The 19,882-nt window shown below is 32.2% G+C and overlaps 1 protein-coding gene across 1 annotated transcript in view; it reads left to right on the top strand.

Annotated features, from left to right (window-relative positions):
- The first annotated feature begins 4,621 nt into the window (after nt 1-4,621).
- LOC121385838 (deleted in malignant brain tumors 1 protein-like) overlaps nt 4,622-19,882 on the top strand; it is a 99,966-nt gene continuing 84,705 nt past the window's right edge. The window contains exons 1-4 of the mRNA XM_041516627.1: nt 4,622-4,749; nt 8,691-8,844; nt 10,032-10,201; nt 14,100-14,244. Coding sequence (XP_041372561.1) covers nt 4,692-4,749; nt 8,691-8,844; nt 10,032-10,201; nt 14,100-14,244 — 527 coding nt within the window. The 5' untranslated portion in view covers nt 4,622-4,691. The remainder of the gene's footprint in view (nt 4,750-8,690; nt 8,845-10,031; nt 10,202-14,099; nt 14,245-19,882) is intronic.

The following is a 19,882-nucleotide window of genomic DNA, read 5'->3' as shown; positions in this document are numbered from 1 at the left end:
ATTGTGGTGAAAACACGTGTATGGTACGGTGGAAAACAATAGAGTTGTGTATAAATATTTTAGTTATCACTAATTTTTGTTTTTGAAAATGTTACACTGCTTGATTGAAAGTGCATCGACGCATCACACCAAATTGCACCAATAAACAAGCAAAGACATACAGCATACATTAATGTGCCTAAACGAAGGAATTAGACATAGAGGTAGACAATATAATTATATATTTATTTATCATTGTGTACACCTTAAAACAAATTTCTTAATACACAATGTAATAATAATAACAAACTTTACAAACAGGCTGTATACTAGTATGTTTAGACTACGGGCGTATATGAAGTTATGTCAACGATGAATAACTATGAAGAAAGTACAGCTACACATCACGTTTTCGTCTCTTATAATTTGTAGACAAAATATGATTACTTAAGGTACATCAACTATGCGACATTCTGTGTATATGTGGATACTTCTGTTTTGTCTTTGTCCAGTTATATCAGGTAATATTTGTTACATCTAACGCCGAGAAATAAATCATAATACCTACTACGACACACTAGAACCACACCAGTTTTAATATTAGTTGATACCCGTTCCATCAATTCGACAAGAAGGAAGTAAAACTACACTTAACCTGTTCGTCTTTTATAATTTGTAGAAAATATGAATGCTAAAGGTACATCAACTATGCGCCGTTCTAATTATATGAGGAAACAAACCAGTTTTAGTACTAGTTGGAGACGCTAATGGGTTGATACGTTTTGTGACAGAAAGGAGTGAGAAGTAACAGTAAGCAGAATCTAAGACACGTGTTCTGAATTAAGAGACACAGTTTTTTTCCGTCTTACTACTTATTAAATAAAAAGAATCTGTAAAATATCTGCATGGTGTCATTTTAAACATTGCTATTTTGTTCTCCAGATGCCTGGAAACAACTGCGGAGCATGCCTCTCCCACCCCCCCCCCCCCCCCCCCCCCCCCCTTATAAGGGCAAGTCTCGACCTGTAACCATTATTCGTAACATTGGTATCAATTCAAATGATCTAAATCCAACCAGTGCAATAAATCAGTTGCGAAACATAATAAGCTGGATTCGAAAACGATTCGCTAGGTCAAAAATAATATTTTATGGACCTTAATTTTTCGGACAGACTTTTGGCTAGTTAAACCACATTTACCTGCAAAGACAATGAGGGACATTAACATTATACTTGCTTTTCACGCGTGTGATTTTGAGGTTGGGCAGGACAACATACACTGGACAGAAACAACTGCCAATAAACTTTTTCGCAGTTAGATGAGGTACTTAAATTGAAATTAATGCCGAGAAAGGGTAATGTCCACCCTGATTTAGGACTAGGCACTAACATTGTTAACCTAACTGGTGACACTAACTTTCTAACATCCGCTGAACAATTATTACTGGACAGGAGTCCGAATTTTGTTCCCACCCCGAACCAAAAACAGACTTAGAGGCTAAACTTAACAATGGTGTAATGGATACGGCAAAATGAAACTGGCCGCCTGTTTTCGGCATTTAACTGGAGAAAAACAATCCTTTCACGGAAAATTCCGGCTGGATATGCCTAAAGTTTAGAGTAGATCCTGAAATCATTAAAGCCCATAAAAGGATAGTGGAAAAAGTGGGTGATATGACAGTTTACACAAATCAGCAAAATCGTTCTGTCATAGAACGTCGTGCTCTCACCAAACTACGCAAAAATCGCAAAATTGTTATAAAACCTGCATAGATGTAAAGAAGTCACCCACTGTCATTCTATCAAGGGAGAACTATATCCGGGGAGCCATATTTCAAAGTACTACACAAAATTAGACAATTAGAATCGCAAAACGTTCAATGCAATCATTCAATGTCTAAAAGATCAAGAACATATTAGTAAAAAGCAAGTAAATTTTATTTACTTCCAAATAACCACAAGTCAGTCGATATATGGACCGATATTAACACACCACCCAGTCATCCAATCATTTCAGACTGGGGAATAGAATCGTACAATATTTCAGAAATTTCAGATTATTAGATTTCACAGAAATTCTACTAACACAAATAATTGCAATGAGGGTGTTCACTTTTATATTCAAAATGGTTTTCAAGAAAAATTAAGTCTTGGTTTTTAAGAAAAATTAACTCTGAAACTGTTCAAGAATTAGGGCCTTAGTGCAAATGGAGACTATAAACCATACACACGTCGGCATAACCAACCACACCAAATAAGCACTCGCTTATCTGCTACTTGTAACAAAACTAAGTGTAGACTCCATAACTTACTTAAAACACAGTCGACGTTCAAAAGTCAACAGATCAAAATTTAATATCAAATTCGGACAGACATGAACTGTGATTAAAAAAAAGAGAGTAATACATGTATATATAATCACCTGTAATTTATGTAACAACAAAGTTTGTAGGACAATCGCAAAACCAACTGATAATTAGAGCAGTTTGTCACAAGTATGATATTCGGCATGACGTCGACACCCTTGTCGCCAATCAATTCAATCTACCTGACCATTTATTAGATGGAAATATTTCAATAATTCCTACTGAACAACCCGCGATACTCGGTTCAAAAGACGAATCAGACTTCCTGAAGCTTGCACGAGCGGCCTTCTGGATTCGTACATTACAGACGAAAAATCCATTTCGAATCAATGTGGAATCTGGTAAAGCCGTAGAAAATGATAAAATAATGTTTCCAATAATATACAATTGTCGTAGCGTTGATATTGGTAAAATTATGAAGGAGGAATATTTAAATCTGCAAACAACAACATTATAGCACGTCCGGTTATTGCATACAGACACAATCCAAGTCTCAAAGATACCTTAGTATCCATACGCCTGCGTGTAAGCCTCTAACCCAGTTCAGCGTTTGGTTTGTTTGTTATCCCTTTTCCTAACAATCTTCTAAAAACAAATACATCGTATTCGGCTAACAGAAATACAAGACTGACCGAAAAACAGTTATATTTTGAATATCACAACGGTCAATTTAAAATCAATTTCAAATCACTGGAGCAAAATTAGAAAATGATAATGTTTTAGTTTTTAAAACATTCCTGAGACATTTATTCCTAAATACATACTTAAATACATACATACATACATACATACATACATACATACATACATATATACATATAATAAATGAATGAATGAATGAATAAACAAATGAACGAATGACTGCATGCATGCATGAATAAATGCATGGATTAATCAATTAATCAATAAAGAATTGTTGTGGAGAATAATCTATTTGTTTTACAATATTTTACTAATTTTATCATTAATTTTTGTCATGAAAACTGTACTTGAATGGAAGATTATCGACGCACAGCACCAAGTTACACCAATAAACGAAGCTAATACACACACCATAAGCAGTTAAACAATAACGTAACTGATAAAAAGTAAGTCTGTATACAAAAATAAATAAATAAATAAATCCATATAAAAAAATATAAAAAAATAATAATAATTATTATTATTTAAACCCGCGTGAATGTGGGACAGGCATAGAGGCAGACAAAATAAGTATTAAAGGGGCATTCCTGAGTTTGCTGCACTGTAAGATGTTTCTGACTAATAAAATATTTCAACGATTAAATTTACATATTAAATATATGTTCTTTTTTAGAAAATCAGTGTCTGTATATTCAATGTGTTTCTGGTCGTCTTAATATTGTAAAAAACCCAAACTGGATTTGGTCTTCAAATAATTTCGTACGTACGAAAAAATAATATTTTAGGAAATAAAATGAAAGTTAACATAGTACAAATATTAGAACAATCAGAAACACGTTTAATATACAGCCACTAAAATTTTATGAAGAAAAAATATATTTGATGTGTAATTACAATCTTTGAAAAGTCTCTACTAGTCGATAACATCTTACAAATTGCAGCAAACTCAGGAATGTCCCTTTAAGGCTTAGTTCAGTTCAAATTTGTTTTCGTGCTTATATCCAAGTACGGTTCAAGTATGCTGTCCTGGGCACACACCTCAGCTATATGAGCTGTCCAGGACAGTGAGTTAGTTGTTAGTGGTTAGTGAGAGAAAAGAGGGTGTAGTGGCCGTACACCTATCAATTGAGTCGTTAAAACTCGCTCTGGGTCGTAGTCAGTACGGAGCTGCGAACCCAATACCTACCAACCTTATCCAATAATAATGACAACAACAACAACAGTAGTAGTAGTAGTAGTAGTAGTAGTAGTAGTAGTAGTAGTAGTAGTAGTAGTAGTAGTAGAAGTAGTGGTAGCAGCAACCGCATCAACAGCAGCAGCAGCATCAGCGGCAGTAGTAGAAGTAATAATAATCGCAATATAATAATAATAATAATAATAATAATAATAATAATACAGTGTAAAATTAAACCAGCCATTGTTATGACTATTAAAGTTAGTTTCGTATTTACATGTACGATCATTTTGCAGTTACAGCTCACACTGTACGTTATTTCACTCAGGATATATTCATCAACTTCATACAAACTTTACAAACATGCTGTATATTTTTAGATTATGGGTGTATGTGAAGTTGTGTCAGGGATGAATAATTATGACTATCGTTTAACCGTTTTGTCATTATGCAAGCAGGAAGTAAAACTACACATCACGTTTTCGTCTCTTATAATTTGTAGAAAACATGAATACTTAAGGTACATCAACTATGCGACATTCCATGCATATGTGGATACTTCTGTTTTGTTTGTGTTCAGTCGTATCAGGTAAGATTTGTTACTTCTAACACCGAGACATAAATCATAATACTTACTTGGACACACTAGAACCACGTCAGTTTTAATATTAGTTGTTACCCCTTTCCGTCATTCGGCAAGAAGGAAGTAAAACAGCACATAACCTTTTCGTATTTGATAATTTGAAGAAAATATGAATACTTAAAAGGTACATCAACTATGCACCGTTCTGTCATTACGGACAAACGCACTTTTCGTGCTCTGTGGATCTGTATTAATCATTGCCTCCCCAGTGGCACAGTATGTTTACTTGCTCCTACCAATGAACTAAAAACATTTCGTCACAGCAGTCAACGGAACATGGGCAATGAAAGACACGTGGCAGTTCCTAGACTCCAAGACATCGCATGAGCATCAAGTTAATATAGGGGTTTTCTTGACGGGATGCAACACATCTCGTCCCTACAAGCTGTGCACCCTAACGACCTTAACGAGGCCACTCACGTGGACATATAGATCGTTCAAAAGTTTATGTCGAAATTACTTACTGTTTTTTTAATATTATTAAATAGTCCGATCCTCTCTTCTTTCTCTTATTTATTTTTGGACTATCCTTCTAAAATGCTCCAAATTATATAAATATTCTGCCCATTTTCAACTCCCCCCCCCCCCCCCCCCCCCCCCCCCCCCCCCCCCCATCCCGAGTCAGGCCACCGATCTTATTTAATTTTTTTTTGACCACCCGATCTAATCTAGCGACCAAATTTAATAGTAGAATTTTCTTTATTAATTATATTAGAGATGTGTATCAAAATTTTAAAGGCCCACTATTTAATTTTTGGATATAAATTTCAAAATTGTCCGCTAATTTTTTTTCTGTCCCGGGACAAGCCCCTCGTATGATAAAAGCGCCATTCTTTCATAAATATTGAAACAAAATCCGTGCCTGAGGAAGGACAAATCAACATGACTGCACCTTTATGAAAACATGTTTTAATCTCCTGAATATCGGTATTAAAAAAATACACTGTCTGAGGAAGGAAACACCAACATGACTGTACCTGTATGAAGTAATGACTTAATATCCTGAACATTAGTGTTGGGAGGAAATGCTGTATGATGGTTGTGGATGTCTTCAAGTTACAAGGTGTGTTAATTTCAAATCCATCGGCCATGCTGATTTTCATAAGGGACCATCAAAATCATTGGCAGCCACCAATATTCCTGACTATATTTTATTTATAGCCTACTGTATTTGGAGGTTTTAAATATTTGTGTTATCTGAAATTATCATCCATCTTTCACATATTTATTTTTGATTCATTACTTAAAAAACCCACCTATTTTTAAATGACATAATTACCTAAACATCTATTTTCTTGCCTTATTTTCTAATTCAGATGAATACAATAAGTATATTGGATGTATTCCTACAATCTGTAATCAAGCATGTTATGTAGTTAGTAACATTGGGTAATACAGCTTTAAAAGTAAAACAAATTACCAACTTACTCCAAGGCAGATAATCAAATCTGGAACAATTGGTTCTGAATCTACTATAAACTTAAAATGCATTTCATGAGAGCGATTATAAGTGATTATTAAAAAAAATGATCTGGATACCTTAATATATGTTTAATTGGCTTTGGTAAAGTTTTTCTTCAAATTTAAATAAAATTTTGAATAAAACTACAAATTTGTCTAAAATATTACGTAGCTTCCTATAAATATGTCAAAATGGCAACATAAATCAAGTTCTTTACAAATTTGAGTTTTCAGAATGTCATACATAAAACATTACTATGATTAATGGAAATTAAAGACATTAACACAATATTGGCACATGCTATTTTCTAATATAAAAATGAATTGCTATTAAAATCTAAGTTCAGGTTGCCTAGATATATTACCATATTTAAGAGCAGTTGTATATGGCCAGTCAAATACCATGCACAAGAAATGATTCAAATCTTTACAGTATGAATTATAGACCAAAACCAACTTTTCCTCAGTGATAACTTTGATTCAAACTCCATTCAGAGCCATGTACAGTGATTAGTATAAAGATCAAGGTCATTGTGAACTGATATGGTCGAGTGATGGCTAATTAATCAATTAGTATAGATTAATTAAATTAAATAACAAAATCATAAAATGTTTTATTATGCACTGAATATGTGCCATAGGGTGTAAAAAATCAAATCCCATAGACGACAATAGTAACATATGTGGCTAAAACTCCTACCTAAAGCGTATCAATCGAAATAAACACCACAGATATAAATACTCCTACCCCTCACTCTTCAAGTGAATCAGAAAACAATTGGGGGTGAAGCTGTTCAATTCAGAGATAACGGGTAGCGTCTATGACTACCCTAGTTCCGCACAAAAGTTTAGTACTTTTTTTTTACAGGTACCTCTCACATGTTCCAAACACAAGGTTAACTGACACAGTGGTACTAGATGACATACAATTGCATACATGTTTTGCCGATATGAAACTTTTTTCTTTTTTTTTACAACAAACACACTGACATTTATCACCAATCACTGTACTTATGGTGTTAACTTCTCTGTCAAAAGTTGGGTGCACCTCGAACTTGACCTAGCTATAAGGTATTTGGTTTAGTACTACCTATAAGGGCGTTTCCTGTTTGGCGCTTAAAAGGGCCTTTTCTGTAGTGTTGGTTTTCTATCTGGCATGGAATGTCGTTTCTTGTCTGCCATCTTGGTTTACGTGGTTCGTTGAATACACCAGCAGGAAGTAAACAGAACACCAGGGAGTGTAGCAATTGTGCAGCTAGAGTGGGTCGGTGTTCTTCTGTCCGGCCCATTCTGAGTGCATTGCGCGAAGTGAGATAGCAGGTTTTCTTTTGTCCCGGTCTCTTTACAGTTTATTGTGCATAGAGTTGGGCCATTATTATTAGTAGTAGTAGTATTCAATGCACCCAGTATATAAAATGCGCTGTAATTATTTTCACTTGTTATATGCCTGGTGAGTCTGGCAGTGTGAATATTATAGTCTTACTTTATATTTAACTAAAGAGTATTTATAGATTGGAATTCTTGTGATATGAACGTATGAAATTTGAATCTGTTATCTACCCACGTTTACTTTGAATGAAATGGGGTGCTTATAGTTTTCGTACATTTATAATAAAGGTTACTTATCGTGGTGGTATGTAATTCAAATAGACTATACAAGGCAATCGTGTTAATACTTTAGTATATTTGAATAGTAAAAACCAATGTGCTGACCGGGGACATGTGGTGGGTATTGGGAGCAACTTATATTTTATGCATGTGTTTTGGCAAACATAATAAAAATAAGTTAATTTTATAGTGCTAAACTCCATACACGTATATGCTCGAAGCACTCTTTATATTTAACAATGGATAGTAAAACTTAAAAGTATGAAACAGTGCTGGGTATTGGTGGCAACTTGTGTTTTATGTACGTGTATGACTAACATAATAAAGTATGGTGCAAAACTCCATTCACGTGTATGCTCGAAGCGCTCTTCATATTTAACAATGGATGAAATATAAGAACGCATGTAGTAATAAACACAGCAGTTAAAAATAGCCTCGTATTAAAACTGAGTGAAATTAAAACATAGTAATATCAGGTACATCGCAGGGTTCAATATAGCGGTCTGCAAAAAGGGAAAAGCAGTCAAATCTTCTAGACCTAGCAACTGAAATAGAAATTCGCTTGCTAAAGCAACGAACAAAATTAAGGATGATGTTTCAAGAAACATATTTGTGTACGATCATCTCATCTGATACCACATGCTGTCTTATTCCTAGTAGTCCATATTTTGTCTTAGCAGGATATTTTCCTTTTGGCCCACTGGTTTGAAAACATAACAGCAGGCCACATTGTATTTCCAATTTCGAGCAATGCATCAATTTGTTGCTTAAACTTTAGTAGCTTAGACGAATCTATTTTTGTTTATAACTTATTACAGGTCTAGACAAATCGTCAGTGCGCTTGGTGAACGGTTCAAACGATAATGAAGGAAGAGTTGAAATATTGCATGACGGACAATGGGGTTCAATCTGTGATGACGGATTTAATGATACTGAGGTTCAGGTTGTCTGTCGCAGCTTAGGATTCCAGAGGTTTGTAGATTTGTTGTTTTCAAAGCTTAATTTTATGATAGTTTCATTTAACAATCATCTGTACCAATAACGACTTCCGTAACAAGGCGTGCAAGCAATGGAAAGTGAAGCAGTGGATATGCTAGATCTTCCGGGGGAATTTTGAATGTACAGGACGCATTTATTGCGTTCTAATGTGTTTTTAATTATTATTATTATTATTATTATTATTATTATTATTATTATTTTGTCACACATTTTTATATTTCTGAAGTACTATTTACACACACATTAAGCATTTAATATTGCATGCATTTTTAAATCGATGTGCAAACAAGTAAATATTTAAATATATGGCAACTACGCCTTGCACTACAAAAATAATATTCCCTAGAAAAATATGTTCCCTGTTTTGCTGAACAGTCTTTGGTTTCTTGACAATTTCTATTAGTAATAGCCAGATGTAACTCTATCCTTTCTTTTAGGTAGTTGTCGCATATCTTTGTCATATTTAATATCATTTGCCATGATTATTGCCATACCAATGTGTGTGTAATGTTCACATATTAAGGTATTTAGACTTAAATAATAGTTTACACATTTCAATTATTGTCGAAATAATAAGAAATATTCTGAGATAACTGCTGAAGCAATAAACGTCTCTACCAGGCCCAACAAATCCACGGGTCATACCTCTATCTAAAAATCGGCAATTTTTCATCCATGCCAGAAAATCTTAATGTGTTACTGTACATGATAAAGCTATACACAAAATTACAGCTCAATAAGAAAATTATAAGTGAGACAGACGGGTGTACAGACAGACAAGCAAAACCTATAATACCGGAATGGGACTAATAATAATAATAATAACAACAACAACAACAACAACAATAATAATAATAATAATAATAATAATAATAATAATAAAGTTGAAAAGTTAGTTTGTTTTGTTTAACGACACCGCTAGAGCACCTATAGTTATATATCATAGGCTATAGGATGTCAATCATTTCATAATTTTTGGCACGGCGAAAAAACAATCAGATAATAGTTCCATTAAGGTGATTCGATCCTACGATGTAAGCACCTCATACAAGGGTTCTACTGATAATAATATAATGCATATGATGACGATGATCATCATAATAATGATGATGACGATGATGATGTTGATGATGATGACGATGATACGATTATTTTTCCAGTGTCAATGCAGAATTATATCATCTAGCTCAATTCGGACAAAGCACAGGACCGATCTGGCTTGATAATGTTATCTGTACGGGCAGCGAACAAAACCTGGATCAGTGTTCTTTCCCTGGCTGGGGAATACATGACTGTGCACACAGAGAAGACGTAGGAGTCAGATGTCAGTGTAAGTATATCATATATCATATCACATCATATCATATCATATCATATCATATCATACAATATCATATCATATACCATATCATATATTATATCATATGATATACCATTTCATATCATATCGTATCGTATCGTATCGTATCGTATCGTATCGTATATTGACGTATCATATTGTATGTCCATGAGGAAAACTAAGTCAAATTTGTGTGACATTGATATTTGTTTCACTGTTTTAATCTATTGACATCATAATTTAATTGTGTATTTGTAAGTCTGGTGAAGTTGTTATGTTCACTTTAAGGAAATAGTGATCAAATTTAAAAACAAAACAAAAAATCAACATATTTATTTGTTAAAAGAAAAAAATAATATCATGTATAGCATCAATAACTAACTAGAAAAAAGTTACCTTCATCACCCCATGGATGTTTCATATATATATATATTTTTTTTTTTATCCCGTTGTCACTGTATTCATTGGCATAATATGATGACTAGATAAATCTCCATATTTTTGGTCACTGACCAAAAATATAGGTCACGTGACATAAGCCCGACTCGACTGGAGTATTTCAGACTAGATTTTCAATAAACGTACTCTTTAAATCATTTCTTTTAGTACAGTAAATGCAAACAAATTTTTGTTTTACGATAACAATGCAAAACTTGTATATTTGTTTATAAATTGGAGTTTAGAAACGCTTTTTTTAATGTGACATAATGTAGCTAGCGTCTTACAAAGAACGACGTCATGTATCTTGTATGACGTCATACGGCAAAAGCCTTACTAGGTTGACGATAATCGATTTGAGTAGACAAAAATGGAATAAATAATGATTTTCCGACTATTCTTGTAGAACTGGAGGATAAAAGAAATAACTGGTTACTGTCTCAAGATATCGGCTTTATCCTGCGACGGTTAGAATGGTGAATGCAGCGAGGCTCTTAAGACAGTAACCAGTTATTCCCTATATATACCATATCATATCATATACCATATTATCATATATCATATCGTATTATCCTAATTATATCGTATCATGTATCTTATTGTATCGTATTGTATCGTATCGTATCATATCATATATAATAATATGATGTCATATGTTATTACCCCAGTGGTCACACATAACGGGGAAAATATTTTTCATATTTTCTCAGTGAGAAATCAAAGGTACTTTATGAAATGATAATATACCATTTCCCAATGACACTAGTACATGATACGGTGGTTACTGCATTGAGTTAGCCACTGTGATTGAAAGCCCAATGTCCGATAAACATTCAGTACTATTTTTGTTTTGTTTTATTTTGTTTTAACTGCACCCTATCCTACGCGTTTTGGTTCGCGTTTTATTCCAGGCCAGGACGAAGTGAGGATTTTACCCCGCCCATAATGCAAATTTTAAAACACGAAACTACATGATAAAAATGTAAAAATAAGTACAAAATTAATTTTACAGCTTAATTTGTTTCATATGCTTCTTGAAAAATACATTATGACGTTGATATAATCAGGTGTTCAAAACACTTCATCAGGACCATAAAAAGAACAAGGGTTGCAACTCCGACCATCTCGGACGGAAGTAAAGTTTAACCTCTCAGGTCAACCAATCAGAAATTAAATAAATAACGCCGGAAAAAGATCGTACAAAATACCAAAAAGTAAACAGAAGAAGCCAAAAGTACTGAACAGGTGAAGCGACATTAGTACTGGAATAAAACAAAATAATAATAATATATATATATATTGACAATAATTTTCAAATTACATGTTGTTAATATTTGTAATATATACCTTAAATCAAAATAATGCAAAATAATGTTCTATCGTGGTATTAATTAGGCCCTAATCACGGAGTTAATGTTGAATAGAAATAATCAGACGACAGACTAAAGCTTAGCATGGTGAGGGTATAGTTTTAAGTATTTTATCTTGAAAAAATGTATTAAATCAGTTCACTGGTGTATATAATTGTTGTACTCACGAAAAAGGAAATCATGCGTCGGTTATGCTCTAGATACATCTAACGCAGACGCATGTGAACTAGGTTTTCGGGGTCGAACCTTCCCTCGAGCAATATTTTTTTTTCTGGGCGAGCATGATTTGACCTATAAAGTTTTATTTATGTGTAAGGTGAATAATACATGTTTAACCACACCACTAGAGCTCATTGATTTGTTAATCATCGATTGTTGGATGTCAAATTTTGACAGTCTGAGTCTTAGAGAGGAAACCCGCTACATTTTTCCATTAGTAGCAAGGGATCGTTTATATGCACCACCAGATAAGACATATACCACGGCCTTTTATATACCAGTCGTGGTGCGCTGGCTGGAATGAGAAATAGAGTAATGGGTCCAATAAATCATTTGCCCCAAAAACACACACACACACACACACACACACACACACACACACACACACACCACACACACACACACATATTTTTAAAATGTATGTTATTTACTTTTTATTATTTTATTTCTTTGGCCTAGTACATGTCGTACAATTGTTTTTAGCAGTGCCTTACGATATGTTGTTACTTATTTCATGTATCTGTTTTCTATATCGATCAAAATCATACTAAGTAAAAGTCATCTTTGCATTAATATTTACTACCAGTGCCTGAAATTAACAGCATTTTCCACGCAATGTTTTCGCAATGGTTCATCGATTCTTAATTTGTGAACGTAATCAAAACATAACGTTTAAGGCCAATATGCACCTTTTGTGAAAAGACAACGGACGTAAAACGGGACGGTTTTTGAATAAATGCTAATAATACTAATAAATGCTAATAATACTAATGGAAATGATAATGATAATTTTTGCAGTGACACACACACACGCTCGCACGCACACACACACACACACACACACACACACACTTGCAAATAAATAAATAAAAAAGTAAACTAAAAATTAAAGAAACAGTAAAAACACCAACACCAGTATAAAAAATATAGACTAAATTATGTTATAAAGCAACACATTATCAAATAATGTTATTGTTCACCACACACCATGACATTAGATACTGACGGTGCTGACCAAAAAAAATATCAATTGTTGTTGCAATGTGAGGGACCGTTTCTGATAACGGTTAACCCCTATCCCTTTCGAAAACGAAATATTTGTAGACATTTTTAAGTAACGTTTGAACAAAACTGTCAAGAACCATTCTAAGTATGTGATCTATTATACCGATATTAAAGGTGCTATGTATTAAAGGTGCTATGTCCAAGTTGCACAATGACAGCTATTGCAAATACTTATTTTAATTAAATTTTGCTTTAACATTTTAAAATTTAATAAAGACTACACCTTCAACTATATGCCCATAAATGATTCTAACAAAATAGGTTTATCTACCAGTAGAAAATACATTTTTATTGGAGAATCTTTATCACAAACAGATGCTCACATATAACTATTATATAGCACCTTTAAGTGGTTACAAGATTGTGTAAATGTCTAATGTACTTATAATGAATTTATATTCACTAAGTATGCTGATCATAATTAATAATTCCTACAGCAATTCAAAATACTCAGTTAACTTGCAGTTTTAAATTCACAGTTTGTTTAAGGGTAAATGAAATGGACACATGCAGATTAAAATGTGTTATAGTCTGTTCCTATAAAGTAGACAAATCACCTGTTTACTGACATCTTTCTTTTAATTTCAAGAGTAAACACCACCTTGTACATCAGTGAGAACCCAAACAAGTAAATGCTAAATTAGGTAGAGTATCATTAAATATATATTTACAAAACATTTACTTGTCAGTTTAATATGAAAGAAATAATCAACGAAAATCAGTTTTATTCTATTTCCGACACTACTTAAATGGTATATTATCCTGTCATCAGGTACCTAAGATCTGTTATATTTCAGTATCTGTACGGTTAGTGAACGGATCAGGAATACGAACGCAAGGCAGAGTTGAGATTAAAATCAACGGAACATGGGGAACTGTCTGCGATGATGGATTTGATAGCAATGATGCTTCAGTCATCTGCGCCATGATGGGATTCAATCGGTAAAACAATTATCCAACTTCTGCATATGATTTCTCTTTATGGACGCATTCCATTCTCATAAATACATTGGTGCATACATTCCACACAGTAATGTTGCTTCGTCTTAAATATTTCTGACAAAAAAGTACCTAGGTTTTGTCCAAAAGCCTCTATAGGTTATATCAGAAAAAGAAAGAGAATCAACAAAATTATTGATCCGATATCATGTATGTATAATCGCTTCTTTAAATCGCTTTAAATATCAACACCAGATTAAGGCTTCTTTTTTGGCAAGGAATAAAATATAATTCAATGGTATAATTCATCACTTGAACAATTAATTTCATTTGACACAGCCATTGTTTTCCCTACTACAAGTAATGTTATACAACTGATATATTAAATTTAAAAAAAAGATCATTAGGATGTTCAAAATCGTATCAGTGGGAGATATTTTGCATGCCATTTTCATTCCTTCCTTGTTTTGTTTTTATCTTTCACAAACTACACCAGTAGTCCAGTCGGTAAAATTAAATGAGCTGTCTTTTCCAGTTCTCCTCTGTCACCATATAGTTTGGTTTGTATGGTTGTTTCAATAGGCACTCAGATTGACTCAAACCTTGATAAGTTCGACACTGCTGTAGGGTGTGCTCCGTTGTTTGGACTTCGAGTCCACAGCTGCTAGTAGGTGAAGGTGCTATCTTCAACATTTTGAACATGTGAGCATTTAGTCTGTTGTGGCCTGCACGGACTCTTAAAGCTGAAAGTTATGGCAAACACTTTATAATTGACACAGAAGACAACTAAATATATTGCCATGAGCTGGTCATTAAGCACATATATACACATTTTACAGTTATGTTTCTCTTATACATATTATGCTTTTCTAGTTACTTCAATATTTTCATACACACACACGTGCTATACACGTGCTATACAGAATTTATGAAACTAGTTTTGGAATAATTTTATTCCCCGAGCAAAAGCGAGGGGTGTAAAAACAATTCTCAAACGAGTTTCATAAAGTTTGTATGGCATTCCAGCGAATGTTATAATTTATTTCTTATCCACAAATAATGATTGTGAACAAACGTTAAATATGATTGTAATCTCTTCACAATCAGCGTTAATAACATTACGGTATACCAATTACAGTGATGTGGAATGATGTCAGTTTCAGAAAACGTGACTGTCGCAAGCTTGCAGATGCAAAGGCGACACGTGACGTTAGTAGTGTGCTATGACAGTTTTCAACGTATTGTTTTGACCCAGGTAATAAAGATAGCGTGGGGAAAATACGCCATTTATGTAACCATATGGATAATAAAAATAGATAAATCAATAGTTTCTTTATGAAACTTAGTGTATTTGATGATAATATTTTGTATTACAATATGGTAAGATGCATGTGTATATATAATCATATTCAATTTATGCATTTTTTTTAGGGTAAAAACGTTCCAACCTCGGAGGCATTCACTATGTTGAAATAGTCATTGTAGTCTGTAAACTAATATCTTTGGCAGTTTGCTGTGACCCTTTTTCACTTTTTGGTGGTGTGACATGACAAATGAAAGCGAGGTTTTAGGAAATCCCCCTTTTTTTTGTACTGCAATATTAAATTAGTGACAAACTGCTTGGTTGCGCCAACCAAAATATTTGTAGGCTTAACCATTTTTCAGTATTCACATATTTATACAACATATGGAACTCTGAAGTTGGAACTTTTCTTCATGTTTTTAAGATGCAAATCAATGGGCTTTGTTGTTTTTTTGAAGCCGGAAAAAAACATAATTGGTCTTTTGTCTCTTGCTTCCCTTGTATATTGTGGATAATTTGCAATGGTGAGGATTCGTGAGGTTCTTATTGTAGATGTATAATTATTTGTTATATATATATATATATATATATTTATTTATTTGTTATTTTTTGTTATTATTATTATTATTATTATTTTTTTTTTGTATTATTTTTTTTTTATTATTATTATTTTTTTTTTTTTGCTGCCTAAATTTGAAGAAAAAAAACCCCACACGGCATGTTTTATTTTTGTTTTTTTGTTTTTTTCCATAGATTGAAACATGGTATTTTTTTTAAAAGGTCACTATTATATACAATGACATGTACTTTAACTATGTTGACCTGAGAATAATGGTATCATCTCTGCTTAATGTGTTGCTTACTATATGTGATTTTGTTATTTATTTGGTTTTTTTACATCAGTTACCCACTCTGGAAGTATTTTTATTTAAAATTTACATGACATCCACATTATTGAAATGCTATTTATTTATTGATAGACTATTACATGTATATCTTTCGAAAATAAATTGGGGCTCTTTCATAGATGTCTTAAAACAGCTATATCGCACTAATGCATTCCTGGATAATGATAATGGATAATAATATAACTATACTATCAATGAACTGTAGAGGCTTAAATGATTATTTGAAAACAAAGGAAATTTTTCAATATTTAAAAAAGAAACCGGCAAATATATTATTATGCAACAATGGGGTTACAGTCAATGCTATTTTAGTTCATATAAATCTAATGCCCGTGGCATAGCTATATTATTTAATAATAATTTTGAATTTAAGGTTACAAATAAATTTAATGATAATGTGGGAAATTTGTTAGCATTAACAATAGAAATAGATAGTCAATCACTATTACTTATTTGTATTTACGGCCCTAACACAGATACACCAGGATTTTTTGCTAATATAGAGACTATTATAGAATCATCTGAAAGTAAATATACAATTGGTTGTGGGGACTGGAATCTTGTTCAAGATCCCGCCCTTGATTTATTTAATTACAAAACATTGAATAACCCAAAAGCTCGAAAACAAGTTACAGATTTTAAAGAAACATTAGACCTTGTAGATCCTTGGAGGGAAAAAAAATCCTAATTTGAAAAGGTTCTCCTGGAGGCAGCAGACCCCAATAAAACAGTCTCGGTTAGATGTTTTTCTTATTTCGCGTAACCTTTTTATCCTCAGTTACTTCAAGTAATATTCTACCAAGTTTCAAGTCTGATCATTCACCAATTACATTAACATCGAAATTAAAATAAATTGAAAGAGAAAAAGGTGTTTGGAAATTTAATAATTCCTTACTTCATGATTATAAATATGTAAGTTTAGTCAAAGAAACTATAAAAGAAACTATAAAAGAAACTCTTGGACAATATAAAGATACAGAAAATAATAATTTTGACTTTACCATAAATGACCAAACACTACTACTTATGATACGTGGGAAACACTACTACTTATGATACGTGGAAAAACAATTTTATATTCATCAACTAAAAAGAAAGTTCAGATGAAAGATGAAATAGACTTAAATACTAAACTAGATGACTTAACAAAAGATTTAGATATTTCAAATGATATTGAAGTAAAAAATAATATTATAAAAGAAATTAAAGAGATAAACAGTAAAATAGAAGATATAAGTATTAAAAAAGCAAAAGGAAATTGTATATGGTCTAAAGCTAGATGGATGGAAAAAGGCGAGAAACCAACAAAATATTTTTTAAAGTTAGAATCGAGAAATTTTAAAAATAAATCCTTTACTGAATTAGAAATTCAGGATGGCAAAATTATTAATAAAACATCAGATATATTACATGAAACAAAAATATTTTATGAAAAATTATATTCTAAAAAAGATACTAGTGAAATAGATTTTAATGAATTATTTGACGGAAATGTTTTTTTCTAAACTTAATCAAGAAGATGCTGAAAAACTTGAAGGTAAATTGACATATGATGAATACTAATAGCTTTAAAAAATATGAAAAATGAAAAGAGTCCAGGACCTGATGGGTTTACCGCAGAATTCTTTTTTAAAAATTGGAGAGACTTGAATAAATATTTATTAGGATAATTGAATTATGCATATCAGACAGATAATCTTTCTATAACTCAAAAACAAGGTATTATTACATGCATTCCCAAGGGGAAAAAGCCTAAACAATTTTTAAAAAAAAAATGGAGGCCAATTTCATTGTTAAATGTTTCATATAAAATTGCATCAGCTGCTATAGCACAAAGAATAAAATTAGTATTGCCTATTATAATTAGCGAAGAACAAAAAGGTTTCATGTCAGGACGATATATAGGTGAGGTAACAAGACTAATATATGATATCATGGAGTATACAGAAAATCAACAAATTCTTGGCTTATTATTGTTAATTGACTTTGAAAAGGCATTTGATTCTGTAGACTGGGGATTTATTTCTAATATTCTGAAATATTTTGGTTTTGGTCCTTCAATACAAAAATGGATTTCAATTTTTCATAAAGATTCTCAATCTACTGTTCTTGTTAATGGTTTTGCTTCATCCTTTTTTAAATTAGGAAGAGGTTGCCGTCAAGGGGATCCGATTTCTCCATATATATTTCTCATTTGTGGTGAGATTCTTAATAGGATGCTAAAAACTAAAAATAATATAAAAGGTTTAACAATTGGAAATATAGAATGTTTATTAACTCAATTTGCAGACGACACAACAGTAATTTTAGATGGAACAGAAACAAAACCTCTATGGAGTTCTAAATGCATTGGAGATGTATGCAAGATTTTCGGGCCTTAAAGTTAATGTGGAGAAAACTAAGTTAATATGGATAGGTTCTAAGAAGAGGGGTAGATACAAATTATGTAAAGAATGGAAATTTGATTGGATACACACGTTTGATTTATTAGGTATACAATTTGATATTGACTTAGAAAATATGGTACAGATTAATTATAAGAATAAATTAAACTCAATAAAGAATTTGTTAAAATTTTTGTCTAGTAGAACTTTAACACCATTAGGGAGAAATATAATATTAAATAGTCTTATTTTACCAAAATTAAATCATCTAATTTCAACCCTTCCTAATCCACCAGATGACGATATTCAACAACTACAGAGACAATTTTTTTCTTTCATATGGAATGGGAAACCTGATAAAAGTAAGCGTATTCAAATGTCAAAAAATATGAAAGATGGTGGTATTAAAGTTACAATAGTCAAAGAATGTATTAAAGCACAAAAAATTGCTTGGATTAGAAGACTAGTTATCACTGACTCTAAATGGAAGGGATTGATTAATCATGAGTATAAATGTTTAGCTAATATAATGGATTTTGACTCTGTAAAAATAGGAAAACACTGTCAATATATTTATAATTATTTTTGGAAAGAAATATTAACAGCATGGGGAACATATCTTGAAAAATGCAAATCAAACTCAGTATTTGAAGAGATACTGTCAGAATATATCTGGAATAATAATGACATAAAAATAAATGGAAATTAAATATTCTATAGAGATTGGTTTGAGGGAGGGATAAAATGTATTAATGATTTAGTTAACGTTAACGAAAGAGGTAAATGTTTAACATATAATTAATTTAAACTAGTTTTTAATATCAATACTAATTTTTTAACTTATCAAGGTGTAATTAATGCGGTAAAACAATATTTTAAATTGTGTAAAGTCAAACTGAAAAATAAACTGCCGTTTCCCATATTACCATATAATATTAGAAAGTTAAATATAATAGTTAGAGGAAGTAAACATTACTATAATACTTGACTAAATTCGTCATTCTCAAAATCGGCATATAATTTAAAATGGTAAAACATTTTCAATT

The sequence above is a fragment of the Gigantopelta aegis genome, chromosome 12 (assembly GCF_016097555.1).
Source record: "Gigantopelta aegis isolate Gae_Host chromosome 12, Gae_host_genome, whole genome shotgun sequence".
Classification (NCBI taxonomy): domain Eukaryota; kingdom Metazoa; phylum Mollusca; class Gastropoda; order Neomphalida; family Peltospiridae; genus Gigantopelta; species Gigantopelta aegis.
Note: the sequence above shows the minus strand (reverse complement) of the source record. Positions and strands in the feature narration are given on the sequence as shown.